The sequence below is a fragment of the Chenopodium album genome, chromosome 18 (assembly GCF_948465745.1).
Source record: "Chenopodium album chromosome 18, dcCheAlbu1.1, whole genome shotgun sequence".
In the NCBI taxonomy this organism is placed as follows: Eukaryota; Viridiplantae; Streptophyta; class Magnoliopsida; order Caryophyllales; family Amaranthaceae; genus Chenopodium; species Chenopodium album.
In genome coordinates this window covers 17643183-17668186 of record NC_137851.1, presented here as the reverse complement: position 1 = coordinate 17668186, position 25004 = coordinate 17643183, and the positions used below count along the sequence as shown (strand labels likewise).

Sequence of the window (25004 nt, the reverse complement as noted above, 5' to 3'; positions counted from 1 at the left end):
TATAATAATGCTTCCTCCTTTGGGGAGGAACTTTTCTCCCTAAAAAAAAAGGATTTCTGATCTCCTTCGAAAGACAAGGGTTTTTTGACCTCTTTTGAAAGACAAGGTTTATCTCCTCTACTCGTGGGAGAAATTTATTAGTTTTGAATCCATGAAATTAGATATAATGGGTTGTCGTGAAATTATTTCGTTGGTGAAAAAGTTATCAAGTTTTTGAATACAGACAAATGAATCAAAAGGAAAACATCCTCACGGCTACAAAGGATCTTTAGATTGTCTCTCTAATAGGGCTGTATTTTCCAGCGATATAAGCGCGGGAGATGTAATATAGTGCAAGATCTACTCGACGATCATAGTTTTTATGAAGAAAAATTTTATTTCATTCAATATCTTATGTATTTGTTAACGTCGAATCTATATTGTAGATGTCGTATGACTTTTAATTAATGAAATATTTTTGCTATTAAAAAAATGTTATTTTTAATAATAATAATAATAATAATAATAATAATAATAATGATAATAATAATAATAGTAATATTCAAATATATATTTCACAAAGGTTACCGCTTTTGTAGAATCCACCTTCTCTTTATCTTCTTGTCAATCAGCATTGTGGAAATCACAGCAAGGAGATCACATCTCTGCTTGGCTTCGGGAATTTGCTATTATAAGGTTGGGTCAGACGATGAACGCAAAGACTTATCGATGTGTGTTGTGCTACCGCTTGGGTGTTCCATTATTCTCTCTCTCGACGCCGTGCTCTGCTTGTTCAAGGGTTTTCACTGGGGATATTTTTGGTGATCATGCGGTGTCATGTGCTGGTATGGTGGGTATTAAACATTGGCATAATGTTGTTCGAGATACTCTTATTGATTTTTGTTATCCTTCTGGGATTTCAGCTAGAAAGGAGGTGGACATTGGATTGTCCGGAGGGAACGACGAGGCCCTCAAACCTGCAAATGTGTTACTTTATTCCTGAGATTGTGGTCGTGATGTATGTATTGACTTGGTAGGGTCTTCTCTTTTGACACAATCTAGGTTATTAGACTTTGTTCCTGTATGGGTTGTGGCTGATGTGGCTCATTGGAAGCGAGTAAAGTACAAAACTAGTCATTGTGCAATTGGATACAGCTTCCTTAATTCCTTTCCCTTTCTCTTCACTTGCGGAAATAAAAGAGGAGGTAGTTGTCTTGCTGAAGCGGATCCAGATGTTCTCAAAAACTCAAGACTATGGGTGTAAATGAACCTAGCCGATCAATAAACTACTTGGGTTCGAGCTCGGTTGAAGCTCGTTCATGTTCGTTTATTTAATAAATGAGCCGAGGTTGAACAAATTTTGAAACTCGTTTAATAAATGAGCTTGGACAAGAACATAGATCTGCTCGTTCAGGTATATGTTCATGAACAACTCATTTATTTATTTTTCACGAACTATTAGTTTATTTATGTTCATGAATTATTGATTTATTCACATTTGTTAATTTAATTCTTAAGTTTAAACGATGTGATTAAGATTTAATTATTATGCTACTTTTGAGATTTTTAAATTTCAAAAGTAGGAAGTTCATTTATTATCAAAGCTCGTTTATTATTAAGCTCGTTCATGAATCACTCATTTATCAACTCATTTAATAAACGAGTTGTTCATGAACCGTTCGTGAACATACATTGTACTAAATGATCGAGCTGAGCTTGAACAGATTTTTGAGCTCACTTGAAAGCTCGTGATCGTCCTCAGACTCGCCTAAGTTAAATGAACTGAACATGAACAAGGTAGTACTCGACTCGACTCGGCTCGGCTTGACTCATTCACACCCCTAATCAAGACATTGGGGCACGTATTGCTGCTCATATCTTTACTAGGATAGGATTTTCTATAGCTTGAGGATTGGGGCCCCGATAGTATCTCGATTTCCTACTAATTTTAGGTTGTATGACATTGTTTGTTTTCAGATGTATAAAAAAAAATTAATAAAAAAAATAATAATAATGTGGAATCACGATTTTTGTCTAATATTTTTAGGGTGGTTGGGGTGTTTGCAAACTTGGGCCATGTCCCATGTGCCAATAGTCATCAGCCCCCGTGTAATTAATAATGTAAGTGTACTTGTAGATTTTAAATTAAGTCCGCATTCTTTGAAAAGTCAATGAGCTATAACCGTTGCTTTCGGTCACACAGATTATTTTTGTAAATAACTTGAGGTATTTCATATTAAATTTATTTATTTATTACTTTGTATTATTTTTTTTTTTTTTAAAAAAAAAGAAGTCTAAAGGACACTAATTTTCATTAGTTAAAGTCAAACGTCAGCTACAGTTGACAATTAATTATAATGAAAATGAATTTAACAAAACAAACAATAATAAGGGCCTGTTCACTTCAGCTTAATTTCAGTTCAGTTCAATTCAGCTTCAATCATTTCAGTTCAGTTTATCTTCTAATTTCTTCTCTCATAAAATATTCATTTTAGCTCTATTCAATTCTCTTCAGTTTAATTCAGCTCCAATCATTTCAGTTCAGTAAATGGAAACAGGCCCTAAATCGGAGAAGGACTAAGAATACAAATACATAAATATAACAATTCGGCACATTCTCGATTCATTGTCTCATACAACTTTTAGAGTGTATCCGTCGTCGCTTCATAATTTTGTGTAAAGGTAAATTCTTATGCTGATTTTGTAACCCGTATCCGACCCATAATCAATCGTAGCCCCGCACAACCGGAGACCTAATCAAACACAACTAAAACCTTGTCTTTCAAAGGAGTGCGAAAAACGTTGTCTTTCGAAGGAGATTGAAAAAACCATGTTTTTCGAAGGAGATAAACCATTTTTTTCGAGAGAGACTTTATTATAACCTACGAAACAAAAGCCTTAAAAGGAAATAAAGATTGGGCCTTTCCACCGGTGAAATCCGATATAAGCTCTCTCAAAATTGACAATGAAGGCTAGAGTCTAGGAGAGAGAAGAGAGAGAAGGCTAGGGTTTTTATTTGTTTATTTTCAATATTAATTAATAAAAAAGCAACAACGTCTTGTGTAATATTGTACTAATTGAGTAATTTCTGTAACAGTGACTGAGTAATCCTAGAACATTGACCGAGTAACCCTACAACAGTGACGAATTAACTAATATAATACTGAGTAACCCCTATAATATTAACAAAATTAAATGAAGAATGACTGACTATACGATATGACCAACCACTTATAAATACTTGTGATAAAATATACCAACATTTTTTTCTTTTGTTTTTCTTTTTTATAGAAAAAAGATAGTTTTAATAAGATTCTTAATAAACGAACTTATTATATACAACCTGTAATTCAATCTCAATATTGACACAACACCTATAGCCCTATAGGCATATTACCTATTGTATAGAACAAGTCTCTTAACTCTTGTTCAAATTATAAATTAATCGGGAATTGAATATACTGTTGTGGACGGAGCAATATATAAACAAAATATCGAGAAGAATAATAAAATATGGGATTTCAAATAACAACACATATGATTGATACGTGACAAAAACAACTATACTAGCAATATCCCAAAGTTAACTTTGCTAGCCTCACTTCCTGACGGTGTGTGCCTTCTCATACACACACGACTGTGTTTCTTGTCTTACTCTTTGCTAGCCTTTTACATTTTTCTATAGCACCCACACATCCAAGATATTGTTGCTTTTTCACACTCACACACCTTTCAAAAATTCAAGAATATCCATTTATACTTGCACAATTGCACTGCCGAACAATATTTAATGTGGATTGCTATCTCACATTAAACCTTCTGCCATCAATTGGATTTTTAGTCCACAAACTCAATACCCGTCAAATACAAGTCAATGTTCTTACAATAATTTACTCCGATCCTCCGCAGAGCATTCAACACTTGGACTTTTAAGTTCACTACCCCAACCATCCAAAATGCGAGGAAGTAGTGGTGGAGGTTTGTGATGTATGAATTAATACATAACATGGCACTTTTGTAAATAATTGTCCTATTTTTGCTGTAACGGGGTGAAAAATGGTGGGAAAACTATAAGTGCACAGTAAAAATGCTAACGGGGTGGGTCCCAATTGTGAAATAAAAAATTGAAGCTTTGTTTACTCCACTCTACAGCTGTACTGTAGTTTTTGGAGCTTAGCACTCTTCTCAAATTTGTGAACTTACCATTCTTCTAAAATTCGCCAACTTCCCTACCATAATTCCGACGATCTTGTGGTGCGTAAATGGTCCATTGGTCGTAAATGGAGTACATGGAAACCACAGAGGATCTTGCAAGATACCATGGTGGTGAGTACGGCCTTAGCATTGTTGATGATGCCGGAGAGGATGCAGGTGGTGGCGACAAATATTGCGCTCCAGCGTTGGAGGCTTTGTTAGACCAGGTGAGCCATTTGAAGAATTTTAAGTGTTTGAATTTGTATGAATTTGGTTGTAAATATAAGTGTTTTAAGTGGTTGTGAAAGTTAGGGTTTTAAGACAATGGAATTCGAACGGTATGTTCTGTGAAAGGAATTGAACATGACTATCTTGAAATTTTAGGTTTGGGTGATGTAAAAATTGGAATTTTTTGAAATATTAGGTATGGGTGACTAATAGATTTTGTAAATAAGTTAAATGTTGGAAAAAGTAGAGCAATGTGGGCATATTGTTAATGCTACTTTTAAACTTATCATAATATATGTTGTACCCTGTGTTGTTGTGCCTTGTGTTGTTGTGAGTAATTGTTTTGTTAAATTGTTAGAATGTTAATAAGGTAGTGATGTGTGATATTGTGTTTTGTTGAATTCAGAAAAGAAATTTGTGTAGTGTGTGATGTTGTGTTTAATATTTTGGATGATGGTTAAATGTTTGAATGAAGGTTATTGTTGGGGATGAGTCTTTTTGGACTCCTAGGAAAGGGAAGAGCAATGTCTCACTTCATGTTGAGATTGAAGAGCCGGTGGAGTTGGAGTTGGATGTACCTCTGCCGCCTCCTAGTGTTGGAATGGTGTTTGGCTCAATGTTAGAAGTCGACGAATTTTTTCGGAATTATGGGTAGCAGCAGGGGTTTGGTGTTGTGCGTGCTAGTGGTGCTAAATCAGGAAAAGGCCTGAAGCGGAATTGTAAGTGGACTTGTGAATGCTTTGGGAGGCCTGTGCGAAAGAGGAAAAAGACTGAACCTGGGCTAATTTGTGATGATGCTCAGATTAGTGAAGATGAAGCTATGTGCGCTAAACGGAAGTCGAAGAAAGTTAACTACCCCGTGAATCTCTATGCTAATGTGAATAAGTTAGGGCAATGGGTCATTCAGAGGGCTAATATGGAACATGATGGTCATAATCCTACTCCTGGGAAGTCTAAGAACATAAGTAGGTTTCTGAAGAAGTTTTTGGTGGAAAATCCTCATCTTGTGCGGCAGCTCTTTAATTATCGAATGGCCGGTGTTCCTATAGCTAAGATATACCATTGTATTGCTAGGCAGAGGAATGGTTTAGCGGACATGCCTTTTGAGCAAAAGGACCTACATGATGAAGTTGCAAAACACAAGAAAAGGGTGTTTGATGAGGGTGATGCAAAAGCCATGTTTGAGTACTTCAAGAAGATGGTGGCGGACAATTCTAATTTTTTTCATACATATCGAGTAGATGAAGAAGGTTGTTTGAAACATGCGTTATGGGTTGATGCTAGGAGTAGGGCAGCCTATGAGGAGTTTGGTGATGTAGTTGTGTTCGACTCAACCTACCTGACAAATGAGTACAAACTTCCATTTTGTAACTTTGTTGGCGTCAACCATCACGGGAAAACCATTCTTTTCGGGTGTGCTCTTGTTAGGCAGGAGACGGCTGAAACTTTCAAATGGGTATTTTCTAATTGGCTGAGATGTATGGGTGATAAAGCTCCTATTGGGATTCTAACCGACCAAGACGCGGCAATGAAGAAGGCCTTGAAGATGGTTATGAAAGGCACCACTCACAGATGGTGTATTTGGCACATTCTTAACAAGTTTTCAAAGAAGTTAGGCAAACGAGTTCACTATCCAGAGTTGAAGGAGGAGCTACATCAGTCCGTGTATGATAGTCTAGATTGTGAGGAATTTGAAGAACGTTGGCCCAAGGTTATTAAGAAATATGAAGCTGATGATGATGAATGGCTTGAAGGTATAATGAATTTTTATATTTTTTGTTCATTATTTATTAATTGGTTTGCCTATATTTTTTGGAATTAAATCTGTATTTTCTGGAACATAATGAAATAGATTTTTCTGGCATTTGTTGTTTATTATTTAAAGTGATGTTGGTGTTAAAATTCTGGTGATCTAAACCAATAGCACTCTTTATGTTAATGGTAATTAGTTATTACATGTTGCTCATGTATTATATTTAATGTTGGTGCTGGAATAGGTATTTAAGTACTGTATTCAACTATGTTTTGTGTTCTATAATAGGGTTATTCGATGAACGGGGCATGTGGGTTCCTGCGTTTGTGAAACATTTGTTTAGGGCTGGGATGAAAACCACTCGGAGAGTTGAGAGTATTCATAGTTTTTTTTATGGGTATTTGAGCAAACACACTTTGCTTTATGAATTTGTGGAGAGGTATGAAGAAGCGCTTTCGGTTAGATGCACTATTGAAAAGAAGGCAGATGATAACAACGCTAGATATGTTAGGAAGACAATTACTGATTTCCCGGCTGAGGTCATATTTCAGAAGATCTACATAGATGCCAAATTCAAAGAAGTCCAGCGAGAATGCAGCCGTTTGATGTATTTTAGTGGAATTGAAAACAACAAGGTTTTTGATCATGTTGTTGAGCATGTTATTCGGGATAGAGTTTGGTACAAGCCCAAGAACTCATCGAAGGAAAAGCCTTCGAAGTGTAAGAGGAGATATAAGGTCACCTTTGACACCGTTAGTAAGGATGCTTGCTGTGAATGCAAGTACTTTGACTGTCATGGAATTATCTGTCGTCATATAATCAAGGTGTATGAGTTGAATGATCATATAGAGATTCCAGAGAAGTTTATTTTGAGGCGTTGGAGGAAAGATGTAATAAGGAAACACACTCATATTAAGGTATCGTATCACGATCCAGATAAGACGGAGGAGGCGTGCAGGTTTGACAAGATGACCCAAGAATCCTCCTCATAGAACTATAGATGTTAGATACCCGTCATGTATTGAGAGAGGAAAAAAAGGTGGTAACAACAAGACCACTACTCGGAAGACCGCAACCAAACCCAAACAAGTTGACCAACATTGTGCTGCACCGTCCTATCCTCAGGTCTTAAACCCCTATTCCTTCAGTGATGTAGATAATTGTTTAAGTAATTACTTTTTTTTTACATTTTGGCAACAGGTCACAATTGTATTTGCTAATCTTGTGATGTATTATACTTCTTCATTTGTCGTTTTGTCTGGATAGGTACCACCAGGTTTTGTCTTCCCTTATAGGCCCCAATCCGTGGGAGGGATACAGATGGTTGATGGTGACGGTTCTATTGAGTACTTCACCAGTGTGTTAAGCAGGAATAATCAAAACACAATACCTGGTTACTTCTTAGGGTCTGAACCAGAACTTCGGTCAATGTACAGTGCAGGTTTCATCCCTTACCAATACACTCAGTATAGGCCTATGTACCCTGCCACTCAGGTGCCGGCAACAACCAACTCCCCCCGCACTCCTTCTTCTGGTGCTCCCTTGCAAGGCCTATGTTCAAACCCATTACTCCTAAACCCATGTACAAAAGCGGCTTTAATCAACAGCCTCCAAATCATCATAATGCTAATCAGCATATGACTACTCAGGTTACTAATCATGCTAACCAACAGGTTATTAATCAGCTGCCTTAGATTCAATAGAGTGGAATACAACCGGCTACTTAACTTAGAATGGTATAGAAAGGAGTTTCTGGTTGAAGCTAACATAATTTGTGGAGTATTTATTCTAATTTAGGAACTTCAATTTTTTGCAACTCTCCGATGTCCGTGCCTACACCTAATGCTAATTTGACATGTATATTGGTGGGTCTGTTTTTTGTAAGATCAGTACATTGATCCTATTATTGGCAGATTGGTAGGTCTATTTTTTGTAAGATCAGTACATTGATCCTACTATTGGCAGATTGGTAGGTCTATTTTTTGTAAGATTAGTACATTGATCCTATTATCGGTAGCTATTATTTTAACTCAAAATGTTGGGAATTATTTGGAACTTAATTACCTTAATCGTATTACTATGGCTGCTATTTTTTTTACCTAATATTTTCGATTGACCCTCGGTTATATATATTATTTGTGTTAGGAACATTTGTACTGCCACTATATATGCGTACTTTTGCTAGTCATGTAATGTATTCTGTATTAATTTTTTTGGCTTAAATGTCTCCCAAGTAATCCCTTGTCCCTTTATACTAACACTAAATTTACTTTAATGAAAATGTTCGGATCAATTAAATACGCATTAAAAAGAAACATATTACAGAACAATAGGTCTTCTGTATCATGTTAGGGTCTCACTGGTACTTTTCAATGTTAAGCCATAGTAGGTAGGCATACTAAATCTGTTTGCAATGAAACATAGTACTGAAGCATTATATTCTACTAGAATATTCAAGGGTATCACTGGATTTGAAAGGGTATCACTGGGTTAAAGTCTGTGCCTATATTTGAAACGTATACACTTTGTGACCGAGAGATTTAAGGGTTTCATTATTTGAACCAAATATAAAACTAAATGTTGCAAGGGTGTCATTGTTTAATTAAAGTGTATATCTGTATGAACTAGCGTTATTAAATTTGTTTTCAATAAAACATACTAGTGAAGAAGTATATTATGTTACAATATATAAGGGTATCACTGGGTATGCTCTAAATGAAATCTGTTTGCATAAGTGATACATATGTGGTTTGAGAGATGCAAGGGATTGCACTACGTACTAAATGTGAGAGATGCAAGGGTCTGCAATATTAAATGTGACAGATGCAAGGGTTTTACTAGTTTCTTTTGAAATCTATTTGTCAACAACTATCAAAATGGTTTGTATTCTTATAGGTCTATTATATTGTTTTCTAATTTTGATATAAGAGTAGTTACTTCATGGCTAGTGTGTTAGGGATGTGTAAAACAACGACACTCATTCACAAACTTATTAGTGTTATCCTATTCCAATTGATTTCACGGGTTTAATTACCAAATTCATAGGTTTAATACATCGTTTTCAAAACCCCCTATCATGAACAACTACTACAGGTTTACATTAAGAAGCGGAAGGGTAACATTAACATGGTCAAGAGTTTCACTAACACATGAAACGGTCAAATTAGTACCTGAAAGGGTACCATTCGGGTTATGGAGTAGCATGACCATGACCAACTTTAAGGTTTAAGGGTACCAAAGATACATGAAATGGTACCACTGAGATATGAAAGAGTCATAACTGAAGTTCAAAGGGTACCACTCATACAGAAAATAGTATCCCTTCACCTTATGCACTACCATGACCAACTTTAAGGATTAATAAGTTAAAGGGTACCACTGATACATGAAAGGGTACCACTGAGATATGAAAGAGTCATAACTGAAGTTCAAAGGGTACCACTCATACAGAAAATAGTATCCCTTCACCTTATGCACTACCATGACCAACTTTAAGGGTTAAGAAGTTGAAGGGTACCACTAATACATGAAAGGGTACCACTGAGATATGAAAGAGTCATAACTGAAGTTCAAAGGGTACCACTCATACAGAAAATAGTATCCCTTCACCTTACGCACTACCATGACCAACTTTAATGGTTAACAAGTTGAAGGGTACCACTGAGACATGAAAGGGTCTCATCCGAGATTTAAAGAGTACAATACATAGAGAAAACAGTACCACTTCACATGGATTCCATATGAAGATAGATAGGTTTGTAATTATGAGGGGTTTAATCAAGTCTAAAAGGGATTCATTCAGTTAGTGTAGGGTTTCTTCCTATTGTAAAAGGGTACCAGTAGCTAAAAAATTATTGCATTAGCAATACAATTTAGGTTTCCAGTTGGATTTAAAGGAATTGTATGTGTACCATTTACTTTTGCGTTGCAACTTAAAGTTTTAATTAGAAAGGAATATGAAATATATAATTTGATTTATGGTGTGATTTACTTTAAATAAAGTCACGAACCGTCTCCGTCTATGTTATAATTTGTAAATTGGATAAATGTGGAACCCTTTTGAATCACCACGTTCAACCCGTGACCAATGTTCAATAACAATGTTTGTCATTACAAGATCTAAGTACATTATCATTTGAAGGGATAAAGGGATTTGTAGATTACCGTTAATAGAATATATGAAAGACGAGTTGCTATAGTAGTGACCATGTTCATCGTATTTGCTTTGTACGAAGTATTGTACTTTGGTGTAAATTTGTTTAGCCTTCATCCCTACATCCTATACAAATGTGTCAAAGATGTGAATTACTACTTAAAAAGTTTGGTATACAATTGGACTCCTGTACCGCTGGAATTATAAATCTCTCATTGGTATGTAAAATACTTTCGTTTATGGTTAAAAAGAGCAATTGACACATTTAGGGGAACACCTTGATACGACTGAACATGCTTTTACCTCTATTGAAGTTGATTTTTGTACCACTCAAAGATATAAAAATTTAACTGTGTAGTTACCACAGCTAAATCTTCATGTCAGTAGTTGCTAAGTTGTTATTCGTCACTTGATACATAGTTGTTAGTGGTATTGTTCAATCTAAGTTCAAAGTCTAAATAAGTTCCAATAAATGAAACGGGAAATTTTCCCTCCAAAATGTACTGAACATTACTTGTATAAATAGGGGATAGGGTGTACATGAATTCTTTACCTTCTCCACCCTCAAAATATACAAACATGACTTCACAATCTACAACATCAAATACTCATCGATTTTTGGAGCAACAAAACTCAGACATATTGTGGGTTGCTGCAAAGAAGTGTTACTTTTCACATTCAGTAGCAAATCCAATGCGGCCTTACTACAAGTGCAGATCATGCAACTATTGGCAGTGGGCAAACGAGGTGGACTTCATCCGCAATCCAAACAACAACGCCAATGCCCTCGGTTTTTTTTTGTCAAAGGCTAGACTCCATAGAACGTATGGGTTGGAAAACATTGAAGATCATTGTTATTTATGCGATAATTGCAGTGGTATTCAACCTGAAGGGATAAATTTCTTCTGTGAACTTTCTGTTACTATTATTTATTATTTTGCACCTTAGTTATCTCCTAGTAAATATTATAGGCACTAACCCATGTATGAGGATGTTAGTATCACCTCACAAAATAGTCTTCCTACTCCACTGCTTTGTATCCTAATCATGTACCTCGAAACTATATCAAATTTGGATATCAAATTTGGATTGCAATATTATGTTATGTTGAGGTAGTAGTAACTTGTTTACATGGAAACATAAATGCATACCCTGCAAATATGAAATATTGGCCTTTTGCAAAACTGGGTTATAATCAAAATAACAATTACTTAATATAGTTCAATAACAATAACTTAATAAAGAGTGTTGTTGTTCATTAGAACCTAAATTCATTCAAGCATCATAATCATAATATGATAAAATAACAAGGAATATCTAGATTGCTACATAATAAGTACTACTTCGAACGTATTACAATCCGACTAGAAAATTTGAATTACATAACATCCTGGGGAGCACTAGATCAAGGGACATCTAGATTAGTACATAATAATTACTACTTAGAACAAATTACATTTCGACTAGAAAATCTGAAGTACATTACATCCTGGGGAGCACCAGATCAAGGGATAAGATGATCATTCCAGTCATGAACAGTTGGATCTTCGCATGGCTTGCGGGGCTCATCATCATCACTTGGGCCAGAGAAAGGTGATGGGGTGAGGTGATCATTCCAGTCATGAATGGTTAGGTCGTCTGGATCACCTCCAGGTTTATGATAACTGTTGGGAGAATAAGGCGAGGATGGCTCCGACAATGGCGCCTTAAGAGACTACATTTCCATTAGATTACGGGACATATAATATAAATTTAATAAACTAAATTAGTACTGAGGTAAACATTGGAGAAAATAATTTTAATAAATACTTAAAGTAGTAGCACTGACAACAATTTTGGATGAAAACATTTGCTTGATTAGAAACACAATTATTTTTAAATATATATGTAGATAATTATAATAATCTATTTTGGTAATTCATGGTCATCTTAACTTCAAATTAAACTTTAACATATCTTTAATAACATAAACTTCAATCTGAACCTACATTTTCCTTTTGCTAAGCTTTGGTCCCAAAAAAAGGTGTACGGATTACCTCTAGATCGACATTGTACACGCCCCTTAGTTCAAACTTAAGAATTCTATTGTGCTCTGGTCAAGGCGAGCCTCGGTCACGATAACAAGGCTAGGTGAGTAGGAATTGAACAGCTGGTAGAACGTGTCCACGAACGATGGTCGGTGAGCATTCCTTGCATTCTAGAGGATGATATGTAAACCCGTGGGTAAGAATAGAGGAGACCCATAAATGGACACCCGGTGGTACTTCACCTTCAGCTTGTTGGTAACACAAGAGAAAACATTCACAGGAACGTACTTGACAAGCTCGCGCACCTCCATCACGTGAATGGTTGCGGTGGTAGAGCCGATGAAGATGTGTCTTTCTTGTAAAGGCACGATGTATAGGGGAAGTTTTTCGGGGTCGAATTCTGGCTTCAAATCGAACACTTGAACAATCTCTTTTGGTATGAAGTCATCACCTGTTAAATTTTTGCACAACCACTTCACAAAAGCACCAGCCCCCTAGTGGAGATACCCATCCAAATCAGTTAGATCTGGATAATAAGCTGGGCGAATCTTGTTGGGGTTTGGTGAGTCCGACTCACCGCGGAAACAATCCCCCCCAAGGAACCACTCGCAATAATTAAAATCACAAAGCATAAATAAATATTCACAAAGAAAAGATAACGAATCTTACCCTCGAAGCGAGCTTCGCCCAAAACCCGGGGCTCTTACTTGAAAGCTACTAGCACGTCAAGCGCCGCGCCTCCGACGGTATCCACCCACAAATGGGCGAACACAACTTTAAGGTCTACTACCTTGGGGTTAGCAAGGTCCGACCTAAACCCGAGTGTTATGTGAGTTTAAGAGTTTTTCCAAAAATTATGGAATGCTCTTTTTAACTCCCACTCAAGCACTTTACTCTAAATCCCAAAGTTGGTATTTATAGAGGAAAGTATGAGTGGGAATTTCTATCTTATCAATGTGGGATCATGAAATTCCACAAATTAATTTAAAGCTAAATTAAATTAAAATTGCAAACTAATAATAAATTTACAAGTGGCGTTACCATGTGAGATGGGTTGGTGAGGACCACATGGAGAGTAGGGGACCATACTTGCTCCCCACTCAATACTCTCCTTGTGCCACATGTCCTCTCCCACTTACTCCCATATTCCAAGCTTCCCCTTTATTCATGGCCCTATGGCCGGAGCCAAGCCACGAGCCAAGCCCGAGCCCGGCTCGCACCAGCCCGCAGCCAGCCCGCACCTGGCGCGAGCCCAGCCCGCACCAGCTACTGCTGTGCGGCTGCTGCTGCGGTTTGGTGCGGCTGCGGCTGCTGCCGTGGTGCGGCTGCTGCCGTGGTGCGGCTGCTGCTGTGCCTAGACGCGGCTGGTCGGGGCTGCTAGCACGGTGTACTAGCTCGTCTTGCCCCTAGCATTCGGATGCTCGGGGCACACCGATGCTAGGGGTATTTTCGGGAATATGGTCGATTTATTATTATTTTGCGCGTCTCGTCTTTTATCATTTTAGACTCGACTTTCGACGATCGGTTTCGACGCTCTAAGCTCGAATTACCGACATCTAAATATTTAACACTCAGGCGACGAATTAATTTCTTCCGAATTAATTCGTCGAGTTGGTTCGCATATATTTGCTTGGGTGTGACCCGAAGGGTTCAGTCAAGATTAAGGTGTAATGTTAATTATATTAATATTACTGATCGGAAGCGGCCTCCACCCAGGCATTCCGATCACTTGACCTTACTGAATATATTAGCTTTCTAATAATTCTGAACCCGCTATCAGAATAATACACTTGTTCAAAGGACACCGTTCCTTTCAATCTCCCACTTGTCCTTCCGGACAAGTGTGCATTTAGTGTATAGCCCTTATCCCATGTCTCTTCATGTCTCTTCATGAACTACAGAGTAAGATTACTAGTCATCTCTGTTACGTCCAGAAGTGATTCTCGAAATCCGAGTTTGACTGTCAATAAGCAGATGATTTCTAAAATACATCTGAGCACGGCCATGCATTTTTCACAGTCTCGCTCTTCGAGAGGCCTTGTAAACAACAAGACATGTTCCCTATTGTTAGTAGGGGGACATTTCCAGTCTTGTAATGTAGATTCTCTTACTAAGAGGACTCACCCGCCCGATATCCGTCTTTATAATCCCCAATTACGGCAGACGTTTGGCGGATACCAAAGTGGACCAGTACTCAAACAAGAGATCTCCCACTACTCATGGTCAAAGGAAAGAGTTCCGATAGTAATAATGAGAAAATACTTATGACGATTTTTAATCTCTTAAAGCATCCTCATAGGTCTGTCCAGTATGGTTCTAAACCAATACCTGTGCAAATGATCTGTATCCTCATAGCACAAGAAACGGTGCTACAAATCATACTACACACTAATCTCTGATGGTCATTATTCGTCCACAAAATACGACCTTGATTAGGGGTAATTTTCGATTAAAATATTCAACGTTCACTTAATAGGTGTTTCTTTATCCAAGCCATTGACTTGATACCCTATTTTGAATATTTATTAAAATCGAATGGACTCATTATTTAATTCTAAACCACAATTAAATAGAGACGGAGTGATTTAAATTGCATGAAAATTTTAATTACTCCAAAAACTGAATGGTTCATCATGGTGCTTTACATCAACATTCTTCAAAATTTGATTAAAACACTATAAATGGAATTCAAAGCCAGTTCGCAACATGCTTGATTCCCATTGCCTCAATGTGTTTGTTGTGCTTCACTTGAGACAGAGGTTTAGTTAGTGGATCGGCTACATTATCATCCGTTCCAACTTTACAAATTCTGATTTCACCTTCTGACTTCCATTCCCGAATCATATGAAATTGCCTCTGGACATGTTTGACCTTCTGATGTTCTCGTGGCTCTCTAGCTTGAGCAATAGCTCCATTGTTGTCACAATAGAGGTCTACTGGACCCTTGATCGAGGGTACAACACCAAGTTCATCAATGAACTTGCGAATCCAAACTACCTCCTTGGCTGCCTCAGATGCTGCTAAGTACTCGGCTTCAGTTGTAAAATCAGCGGTTGTGCTTTGCTTTGCACTCTTCCAACTAAACGCTCCTCCATTGAGACAGAATATGTATCCTGATTGTGACTTAAAGTCGTCTCTGTTTGTCTGGAAGCTTGCGTCGGTATATCCCTCAACAACCAATTCATCTTTACCACCATAGACCAGGAATTTATCCTTGTTCCTTTTCAGGTACTTCAGAATATTCTTGGCCGCAGTCCAATGCACCTCTCCTGGGTCTGATTGGTATCGACTCGTAGCACTCAAGGCATACGATACATCCGGCCTAGTACATATCATGACATACATGATCGATCCGATAAGCGAAGCATACGGAATTTGCCTCATCCTTTCTCGCTCATCAGGTGTCTTTGGACACTGCTTCTTGCTTAAGGTTATGCCATGTGACATGGGTAGGTGCCCTCTCTTTGATCCTTCCATTTGGAATCGAGCCAGTACCTTATCGATATAAGTACTCTGACTCATTCCAATCATCCTTTTTGATCTATCCCTATAGATCTTGATGCCTAATATGTACTGAGCTTCTCCCAAGTCTTTCATTGAAAAACATTTCCCGAGCCAAGTCTTTACAGACTCCAGCAACGGAATGCTATTTCCAATGAGCAAAATGTCATCGACATATAAGACTAGGAAGGCGATGTCACTCCCACTGACCTTCTTGTAGACACAAGACTCATCTGGATTCTTGATAAAACCAAACTTACTGATGGCTTCATCAAATCGCAGATTCCAACTTCTGCTTGCTTGCTTTAGTCCATAAATGGACTTCTTAAGCTTGCATACCTTCTTAGGATTATTCTGGTCGACAAAACCCTCAGGCTGTGTCATATACCCAGTTTCTTCCAAAATCCCATTGAGGAAGGCGGTTTTGACGTCCATCTGCCATATTTCATAATTGTAATATGCAGCAATCGCTAGAAGAATTCAAACGGACTTAAGCATGGCAGCTGGAGAAAAGGTTTCATCATAATCAACGCCGTGAATTTGCCTGTAACCTTTTGCTACCAGCCTTGCTTTGTAAATAAATACATTTCCATCTTTGTCGGTTTTCATCGTGAAAATCCATTTACATCCGATAGGTGTGTAACCTACGGGTAAATCAACCAAGTCCCATACTTGATTTTCAAACATGGAGTCCATTTCGGATTTCATGGCCTCTTGCCATTTTGCAGAGTCAGGGCTCGTCATAGCTTGCTTGTAGGTTGCCGGCTCATCTCCATCCACTACTGGATGTCCTGATCTTCGGTTAATACAACACCGAGATATCTGTCAGGTTGAGATCTTGGCCGAGTCGACCTACGTAGGGCAATGGACTGAACATTTGCATTGTCAGTTTGACTTTGCATATTTTGAGTTTGACCAATGTCAACAGCTGCTTGGTAAGCACTTTGATTGTCAACTTGTCCTTGTTGCTCGTCCTCTCGAACTTTGTCGAGTTCGATTTTCCTCCCACTTGTCATTTTGGAGAGATGTTCCTTCTCCAAAAAGACACCATCACGAGCAACAAACACTTTGTTCTCGGATTTGTTGTAGAATTTATACCCTTTGGTTTCTTTTGGATAACCCACAAAGTAAACCTTATCAGATTTTGGATGAAGTTTGTCAGAAATGAGTTTCTTGACATATGCTTCGCATACCCAAATCTTGAGAAAAGACAACCTTGGCGGTTTATTAGTCCATAATTCATATGGAGTCTTTTCCACTGCTTTTGACGGAGCACGATTCAGTGTGAGTGCCGCAGTTAAAAGTGCATGTCCCCAGAAAGAGATTGGAAGTTCACTAAGACCCATAGTCGATCGGACCATGTCTAACAGGGTTCGATTCCTCCTTTCAGATATTCCATTCCACTGAGGAGTTCCCGGAGGTGTCAACTCTGAAAGTATTCCATGTTCTTTCAGATGGTCATCAAACTCTTGGCTCAAATATTCGCCACCTCGATCCGATCGAAGTGCCTTGATTTTCTTGCTGAGTTGTTTTCAACTTCTCTCTGAAATTCTTTGAATTTATCAAACGATTCAGATTTGTGCGACATTAGATAGACATAACCATATCTACTAAAGTCGTCCGTGAAGGTTATGAAATACCGATAACCACTTCTTGCGGGTGTACTCATTGGTCCACATACATCGGTGTGTATAAGTCCCAATAAGTCACCGGCCCTTTCTCCTAACTTGGAGAATGGTTGCTTTATCATCTTGCCTAATAAACATCCTTTGCAATTCTCAAAGGATTCTAAATCAAATGAGTCAAGAATATCTTCTTGTAGAAATTTCTTCATGCGTTTGATGTTAATGTGGCCAAGGCGACAATGCCACAAGTAAGTTTGACTAGACTGTGTAGTCTTAGCTTTCTTTGTATTGGTATCAAACATTTGTCTAAAAACACATGAAAGTGTCATTCCATAAATATGTTCAAGACATCAAAACAAAAGGTCTCGATTTGATGAGAATGACGTCCAACGTCGGAAATACATCAAAAGTATGGTAGATAAAACTAAATAAAATCTACTTTAGACAAAACATGAGATATACAAGTTTCTCTTGGATAGATCACTTCCATCCTACTTGTGAACTCGATTCCTCTTGAAAAAGCACCGCTCACTTGGTTCCTGAAAAAGGAATGTGTTGTGAGTTAATTTTCCGGTATCTAATACCTTTAAAATTGCTTATATTCAAGTGTATAAGATGATACCTGAGGTTGAGGTTACTTTTCCTTTCGCCTCATCATCCAGATACATGCTGCATTCTCTTTTATAGTGTCCTGGGTTACCACAATAGAAGCAGCGCATCTTCCTCTTGTCTTTGAACTCCTTCTTCCTTGGTCTAAGGGCAAAGTTAGCCTTCTTGCAAGAATAGGTCTTTTGAAGCTCTTGGATGACTTCCCTTAAGGACAGTGTATCCCTATTGGCAGTGAGACGCATCTTAAGTCCCACATACCCCGAGTGAAGAGAGCTAAGAAGCATGAGAGCCGCTTGCTCGTCTTCCACTGGTTTGTCAATTAGCTCCAGATGGTTGAATAACCTTGTCATGTTAATTACATGAGCTTGAAGTGGCATTCCGGGCCTAAGTCTCGCGTTGTAGACTTTTCCCCATACCTCTTGTCTTTCTTTCGTGAGACAACCTTCTTGCGGTGGCTTGATCCTCATTTTGGAGAGTGACCTTGTCACATCCTCCACATGACCATCATAATTGCCCCTAGCACTCTTGGTGACCCTCATATTGACTACATCCTCAAGAGCTTTGAGCATCATGTCCGGAAAATAGCCGGAGAAAACCCTTCTCCATTGATCCGGGATGGAGTTTGCCATGAGTTTGGAAACTCTCTTGCAATCTATACTCCATTCTTCATGAGCTTCATCATTCATGATCCCTTTCGAGTAGAAACTCGGGATCAGAGTGTCCAAGATATGCTCTAGGTAGCAATTCCTGAGAGTCTTTCGGAGTTCATCTTCCCATTCCTTGAAGTTCACCAAATTGAGCAAAAATGGTAACTTCTCGGGAAGTTCCGGGTACATAAGGTCGTTGTTAATAGTTGAAGACATGATTCTACAATTGAAAGAATTTTAATGAAAAACCATTCATTATTTAAATAAGATTGAATTCATGCAAATTTTCAATACTTATTTAACGTCTTATTTACACGTAAAAATTGTCCCTATTTTGTGAAAATAAGGCGATTCCAAGATCCGAAGAAACAAAGAGTGATTAAGCATGCTTTGGCTTGTCTTAAACACTCAATCTTCTAGGTAAGCATTGCCTTGCTAATGGCTCTAAGCCACTCTTGGTTAGACAATCGTCGCATCTAATGCATCTTTGACGATGTGTCTCTTTTGCCACGGTATGTGAGGACTCCTCACTCATACCGATGAGTTAAACCAAAACCAACGTGCACATCCGGTGTGCCTTATGCCCCTTAGAGGAGTGATGGCACCTCGCTTTGGCGTAGCCTACCATCACCGTCGTCCGGTTAGTAAGTGTTGTTTTGGAAAGGCAAGTTTTACTCAATATTATTAGGGACCTAGGATTTCTATGTTGGTTGATTTAAGTGAACTTAACTAATCATCGCAACATCAAGAAAACCTAAACATGCATCTAACGAATATTTCACACACATATATATAACCATAAAATATAAAGCGAAATAATAGATGCATATTGGCAACTAGCATGACCCCTTGAAATCTTCATATCTTCAAAAGGTTTTCATTTGCATTTCAAGGCTTTGTCTTCCAAGATACGCCGTCTTCAAGACTAAACCAAACTATGCAAAAACTAGTGTCTATAACTAGGAATAATCTAAATATTTAAGTACAAAAATACCTAACGGTGCGTAGACCGTATTTAGATTTACAAAAATACATAACGGCACGTAGTCCGTATTTTCTATCCTAGTCGGGTCCCACTAGTTGCCATTTCATAAAACCTGTGAGAGAGAGAGAGAGAGAGAGAGAGAGAGAGAGAGAGAATACTATTTGTGAATGGCCCATGCAATTTACAAAGTTAATAACAAGTAAAATGCATTCAAACAATGCGCGCACTAGTAACTAATCTAGGTGGTTAATCCGATTAACACGCCTAATTAAAACTAGTCAAAGTTGTTTAACTGATTATATAAATTACGTCATTAATAATTGAAGCTCCCACTAAATTCCGCATTTCCTTAAATAATCCATTTAATTAAGTCGGTAGCACCCAAAATTGTCAAAATGAAATTTTGCCAATGCCGCTCAAAAACCCGAGGCCTAGCCTCCCAAAATTTTAACTAAAATTAACAAAATTAATTAAAATAAATAAACCTCAAAATAATTAACATCAAGCCTACTACGGCTAATCACCTCACCGCACCAAGCATACGCACACGCCAAGACCACGAACATACGGCCCACGGCACACGGCCACTAGCCGCTGCCACAGCACAGCCGCGCGTGGCTGCTGCTGCCGCGCGTGAGCTGCTGCTGTGCGTGGCTGCTGCCGCGCGTGTGGCCCACCATCAAGGCAGCGCAACCACCGTGGCAGCCACATGCGGGCTGCTGTGCAGCCCGGCTCGCCATGGTGGTACATTGCCTCGTTTTGCATGCCACTACCTTAGGATTTGATCCCTTTTTCCGCGAGACAAAAATAATTAATTCTAAATTAATTTTAGAACTAATTTAGTGAGAAAAATAAAATTTTAAACAAGTCTAACTTAATAAAATTTTCAAAGTGCAATAACCAAAATAATTCCAAGAACCATCTTTAATTAAATTGGTTTAGCTTGGTGCAAAATAAAATTGAGGCAATTTCTCACTTTCAATTTAATCAATTTAAATTAAACTTGAGAATTTGACAAAGTAAAGGGAAGTTGGAAAAATATGAACTTTAATGTTCAAATGAAAATTCCAACATCTAAAATTTGTGAATCCTTGAAAATTATATCTTCCAACATGAAGATAACCAAATTTCTATCACAAAAATCGAAACTTTATGTTTCTAATCAACTCAAAATGATTAAAACAACAAAGTTCAATTCAAAATAACATGGAATTTAGTGGTTTTCAAAGTTTCAATCACTTATCACAAATAAAGATTGAATCTTTAACACTTAGGAAGCTTCAAAAAATAAAATTTTCACACTAAAAAGCAATTAGTTTGCAATTATGTGAAAATAAATCAACCATTAAGCATCAAATACTACCAAGTAAGTGTGCTTTAAGGGGACATAAAAGTGCAGAAAAATATGCAAATAATCAACCATATAATCAACAATTTATGCCATTAATTTCAAGGTTAGAAAAGACTTAAAATTTTTCGTCAAAAACGAAAAACCCCTCGAAAAAGGCATTTCTGGTCAGAATTTGGCTAAAATCACAGCCCCATAGGAAAAAACCCTTTCCAGAACACGTTTTCCACCCAAAATTCACTAGTCTTGGGCGAAAATCTGGGTTCTGGGCCAAATTCGACATTAAAAACGAGATTAAATAAGTAAAACTGAGCTACTAATCTAATTAGCAACATAAACCAGAAAATTAAGCCAAAAATAAACCTTATATAACATGATTATAAAAATAAACGAGCGGGGCTCCGATACCGCTGTTGGGGTTTGGTGAGTCCGACTCACCGCGGAAACAACCCCTCCCAAGGAACCACTCGCAATAATTAAAATCACAAAGCATAAATAAATATTCACAAAGAAAAGATAACGAATCTTACCCTCGAAGCGAGCTTCACCCAAAACCCGGGGCTCTTACTTGAAAGCTACTAGCACGTCAAGCGTCGCGCCTCCGATGGTATCCACCCACAAATGGGCGAACACAACGTTAAGGTCTACTACCTTGGGGTTAGCAAGGTCCGACCTAAACCCGAGTGTTATGTGAGTTTAAGAGTTTTTCCAAAAATTATGGAATGCTCTTTTTAACTCCCACTCAAGCACTTTACTCTAAATCCCAAAGTTGGTATTTATAGAGGAAAGTATGAGTGGGAATTTCTATCCCATCAATGTGGGATCATGAAATTCCACAAATTAATTTAAAGCTAAATTAAATTAAAATTGCAAACTAATAATAAATCTACAAGTGGCATTACCATGTGAGATGGGTTGGTGAGGACCACATGGAGAGTAGGGGACCATACTTGCTCCCCACTCAATACTCTCCTTGTGCCACATGTCCTCTCCCACTTACTCCCGTATTCCAAGCTTCCCCTTTATTCGTGGCCCTATGGCTCGAGCCAAGCCACGAGCCAAGCCCGAGCCTGGCTCGCACCAGCCCGCACGTGGCCCGCAGCCATCCCGCACCTGGCGCGAGCCTAGCCCGCACCTGACCCGAGCCCAGCCCGCACCAGCTGCTGCGGTTTGGTGCGGCTGCGGCTGCTGCCGTGGCACGGCGCGGCTGGTGCTGTGCCTAGCCGCAGCTGGCCGGGGCTGCTAGCACGGTGTGCTAGCTCGTCTTGCCCCTAGCATTCGGATGCTCGGGGTACACCGATGCTAGGGGTATTTTCGGGAATATGGTCGATTTATTATTATTTTGCGCGTCTCGTCTTTTATCATTTTAGACTCGAGTTTCGACGATCGGTTTCGACGCTCTAAGCTCGAATTACCGACGTCTAAATATTTAACACTCAGGCGACGAATTAATTTCTTCCGAATTAATTCGTCGAGATGGTTCGCATATATTTGCTTGGGTGTGACCCGAAGGGTTCACTCAAGATTAAGCTGTAATATTAATTATATTAATATTACTGATCGAAAGCGGCCTCCACCCAGGCATTCCGATCACTTGACCTTACTGAATATATTAGCTTTCTAATAATTCTGAACCCGCTATCAGAATAATACACTTGTTCGAAGGACACCATTCCTTTCAAATCTTTCCTTCTGAAACTTCCATCAAACTTTTTGGGATATAGGTGGTTGTCATTAAGTCAAGAGAATCGGACAGTTGATCACGAAGAAAGGTGGGGGGAATACAAAGCCCTTCTTCGTAGTGATAATCATTCGCAAAATAAGTGGTAGAGTTGAAATCAAGTTCAGGGGTGTTAGTTGGCTTGAAGGGGCTGAAGTACATGAGTGGGGTGTTTGGATGAGGCAGTATGCACCTTCCCCAAGAACCCACAAGGTGACCTCCAGTATTTCCAGGGTTGGACATGGTGATTCAGAATGGGTTTTGATTTTGGCTCGGTTGAATTGAGTGTGGTTGGTATGCGAAAATAAATGATAACATGCAACAAATATATTTAACAATAGTATAAGAGGAAGAATATAATATTTGAAATTTATCTAACCATATTTTCAGACTTATCATTCAGTTAACCCTTGGAAAGAACCATAAAAATCCCAGAAAATCCAAAAATTGTAGAATTCCTTTACGAAGGTCAGGGTAGAAGGTCAGACAGAAGGACTACTTTAAGTTCAGCTGAACTGAAAAAATATTAAGTTGAGCTGAACAAGCAAATCAGTTATTGAATGCAGCATTAGGATAAGACAATACATATACGCAGATAGTACAATTTGGTGTTGGGCTCAAGGAAGGCATCAGTCATAGCTGAAGTTCATTAAAGCACTCACATTAGTGAGCAAAAAAAAAATTTGATCATTCTCTCTCTTGCCACTTTCTCTCTCTTCCTAACCAAATTTGCTCATGAGCATTTTTGGTGAGGAAATTTTATCCCAATAGTAATCAAAAAAATAATTGAATTGCTCATGAGCATAATTTATTTTGCTCATTGATGTAGTAACATTCCTACCATTTTTGCTCATCAATTTTGCTCATGAGCAAAAATATGCTCACTGATGTAAGTGCTCCTAACTATGAAATAAGGAGGGGAGTAGAAGGATTTTATGTGAAAGAATAAATGAACCTAACTAATACGTACTACTACAATTTATACTACAATAATAAGGGCAATTTCTTCTACCCTAGGGGTGTCCATTCGGTATTCGGTTTGGATTTAGCCCCAAATCCAATCCGATCCGAAATAAATTTGGGTTTATAATTTTCAAATCCAATTCGATCCGAATTACTTACGGAATCCAATCCAATCCAATCCGAATTAAAATTCGGTTATTTGGATCGAATCTGAGTATGCTCTAATTAAAATACGTTGCTAATTTTTCTGGGTCTTATGTGATTATTAAAAAAAAATTGCAATAATAAAATTACAATTCATGAAAGTACAACAGAACATGATTTATACAAGTATTGAAACCATAGGTTTACATGATTAATATTATTATAATCATAAACATAGTTTAACATGATTAAAATTAACAATATTTTTTTTGTAAAATAACGCTTTCATAATCCGGTTATTTCGGTTTCTTGGATCTAAACAAGGTCAATCCAATCCGATCCTAAAATCCAAATTTTCAAAAAAAATTCAATCCGATCCGATCAGATTGAATTTATGGATCCGATCCGAATTGATTATTCGGTTTGGATTGGATTGGATTTCGGTTTTTATCCGAACACCCCTAGGCATGGGAAAGTAATGGCTATGTACATGTTACTATAGTTAAATGTTCATATCCTAGTAATGAAGTCATATTATGTAACTTTATTTAACTGCATTTCAATTAACATTAAACCATTACAACAACTTTACAATGCAGTAATAGTTAGGTTTGGTACAACCAAAAGTCCAACATAACAAACTCCAAGGTTACATTAGTCCAAAATAACAAACTCGAAGGTTACATTAGTTTAAACTATCTAGTTCAAAGGTTTATGTACTCCAAAATAACCAAGTACAAGAACCCTCCTTAAAAAATAATATTATGTCCTAATTATTAGAACATCATAATTAGTTTTTCACAAAAACAAAATTGCCCTACACCCCTTGTAACACCCTAAAAATTCCTTTCTTTTTAAAATACCTATTTTACCCTGTTTAAAACTTTAATAGGAATATCTAAGACATTACCGCCACCGTGATAACGGCTAAGACAACTATCAAAGACACACAGCGGAATACTAATTTCAAAACCAGTCAAAAAAAGTCAACTTGAAAAGTCCATCAACGAAAGTAAAGTCAAACCAAAGTCAAACGAAGTAAAATAAATTTAATCTACAACTTGGAACCATTATAGGCCCTTATTAAAACCAAAACTAAACTCAAAACTCTTCACGTTAGTCATGCAT

General features: G+C 37.9%; 1 protein-coding gene across 1 annotated transcript; it reads left to right on the top strand.

The window, feature by feature from the left end:
* Positions 1-4259: 4259 nt before the first annotated feature.
* Positions 4260-7795, top strand: LOC145591935 (protein FAR1-RELATED SEQUENCE 5-like). Its single transcript, XM_081648415.1, has 5 exons — positions 4260-4400; positions 4877-4975; positions 5057-6155; positions 6443-7071; positions 7421-7795. The coding sequence occupies exons 1-5, from the start codon at positions 4260-4262 to the stop codon at positions 7793-7795; spliced, it is 2343 nt and encodes a 780-aa protein (XP_081504541.1).
* Positions 7796-25004: the final 17209 nt, after the last annotated feature.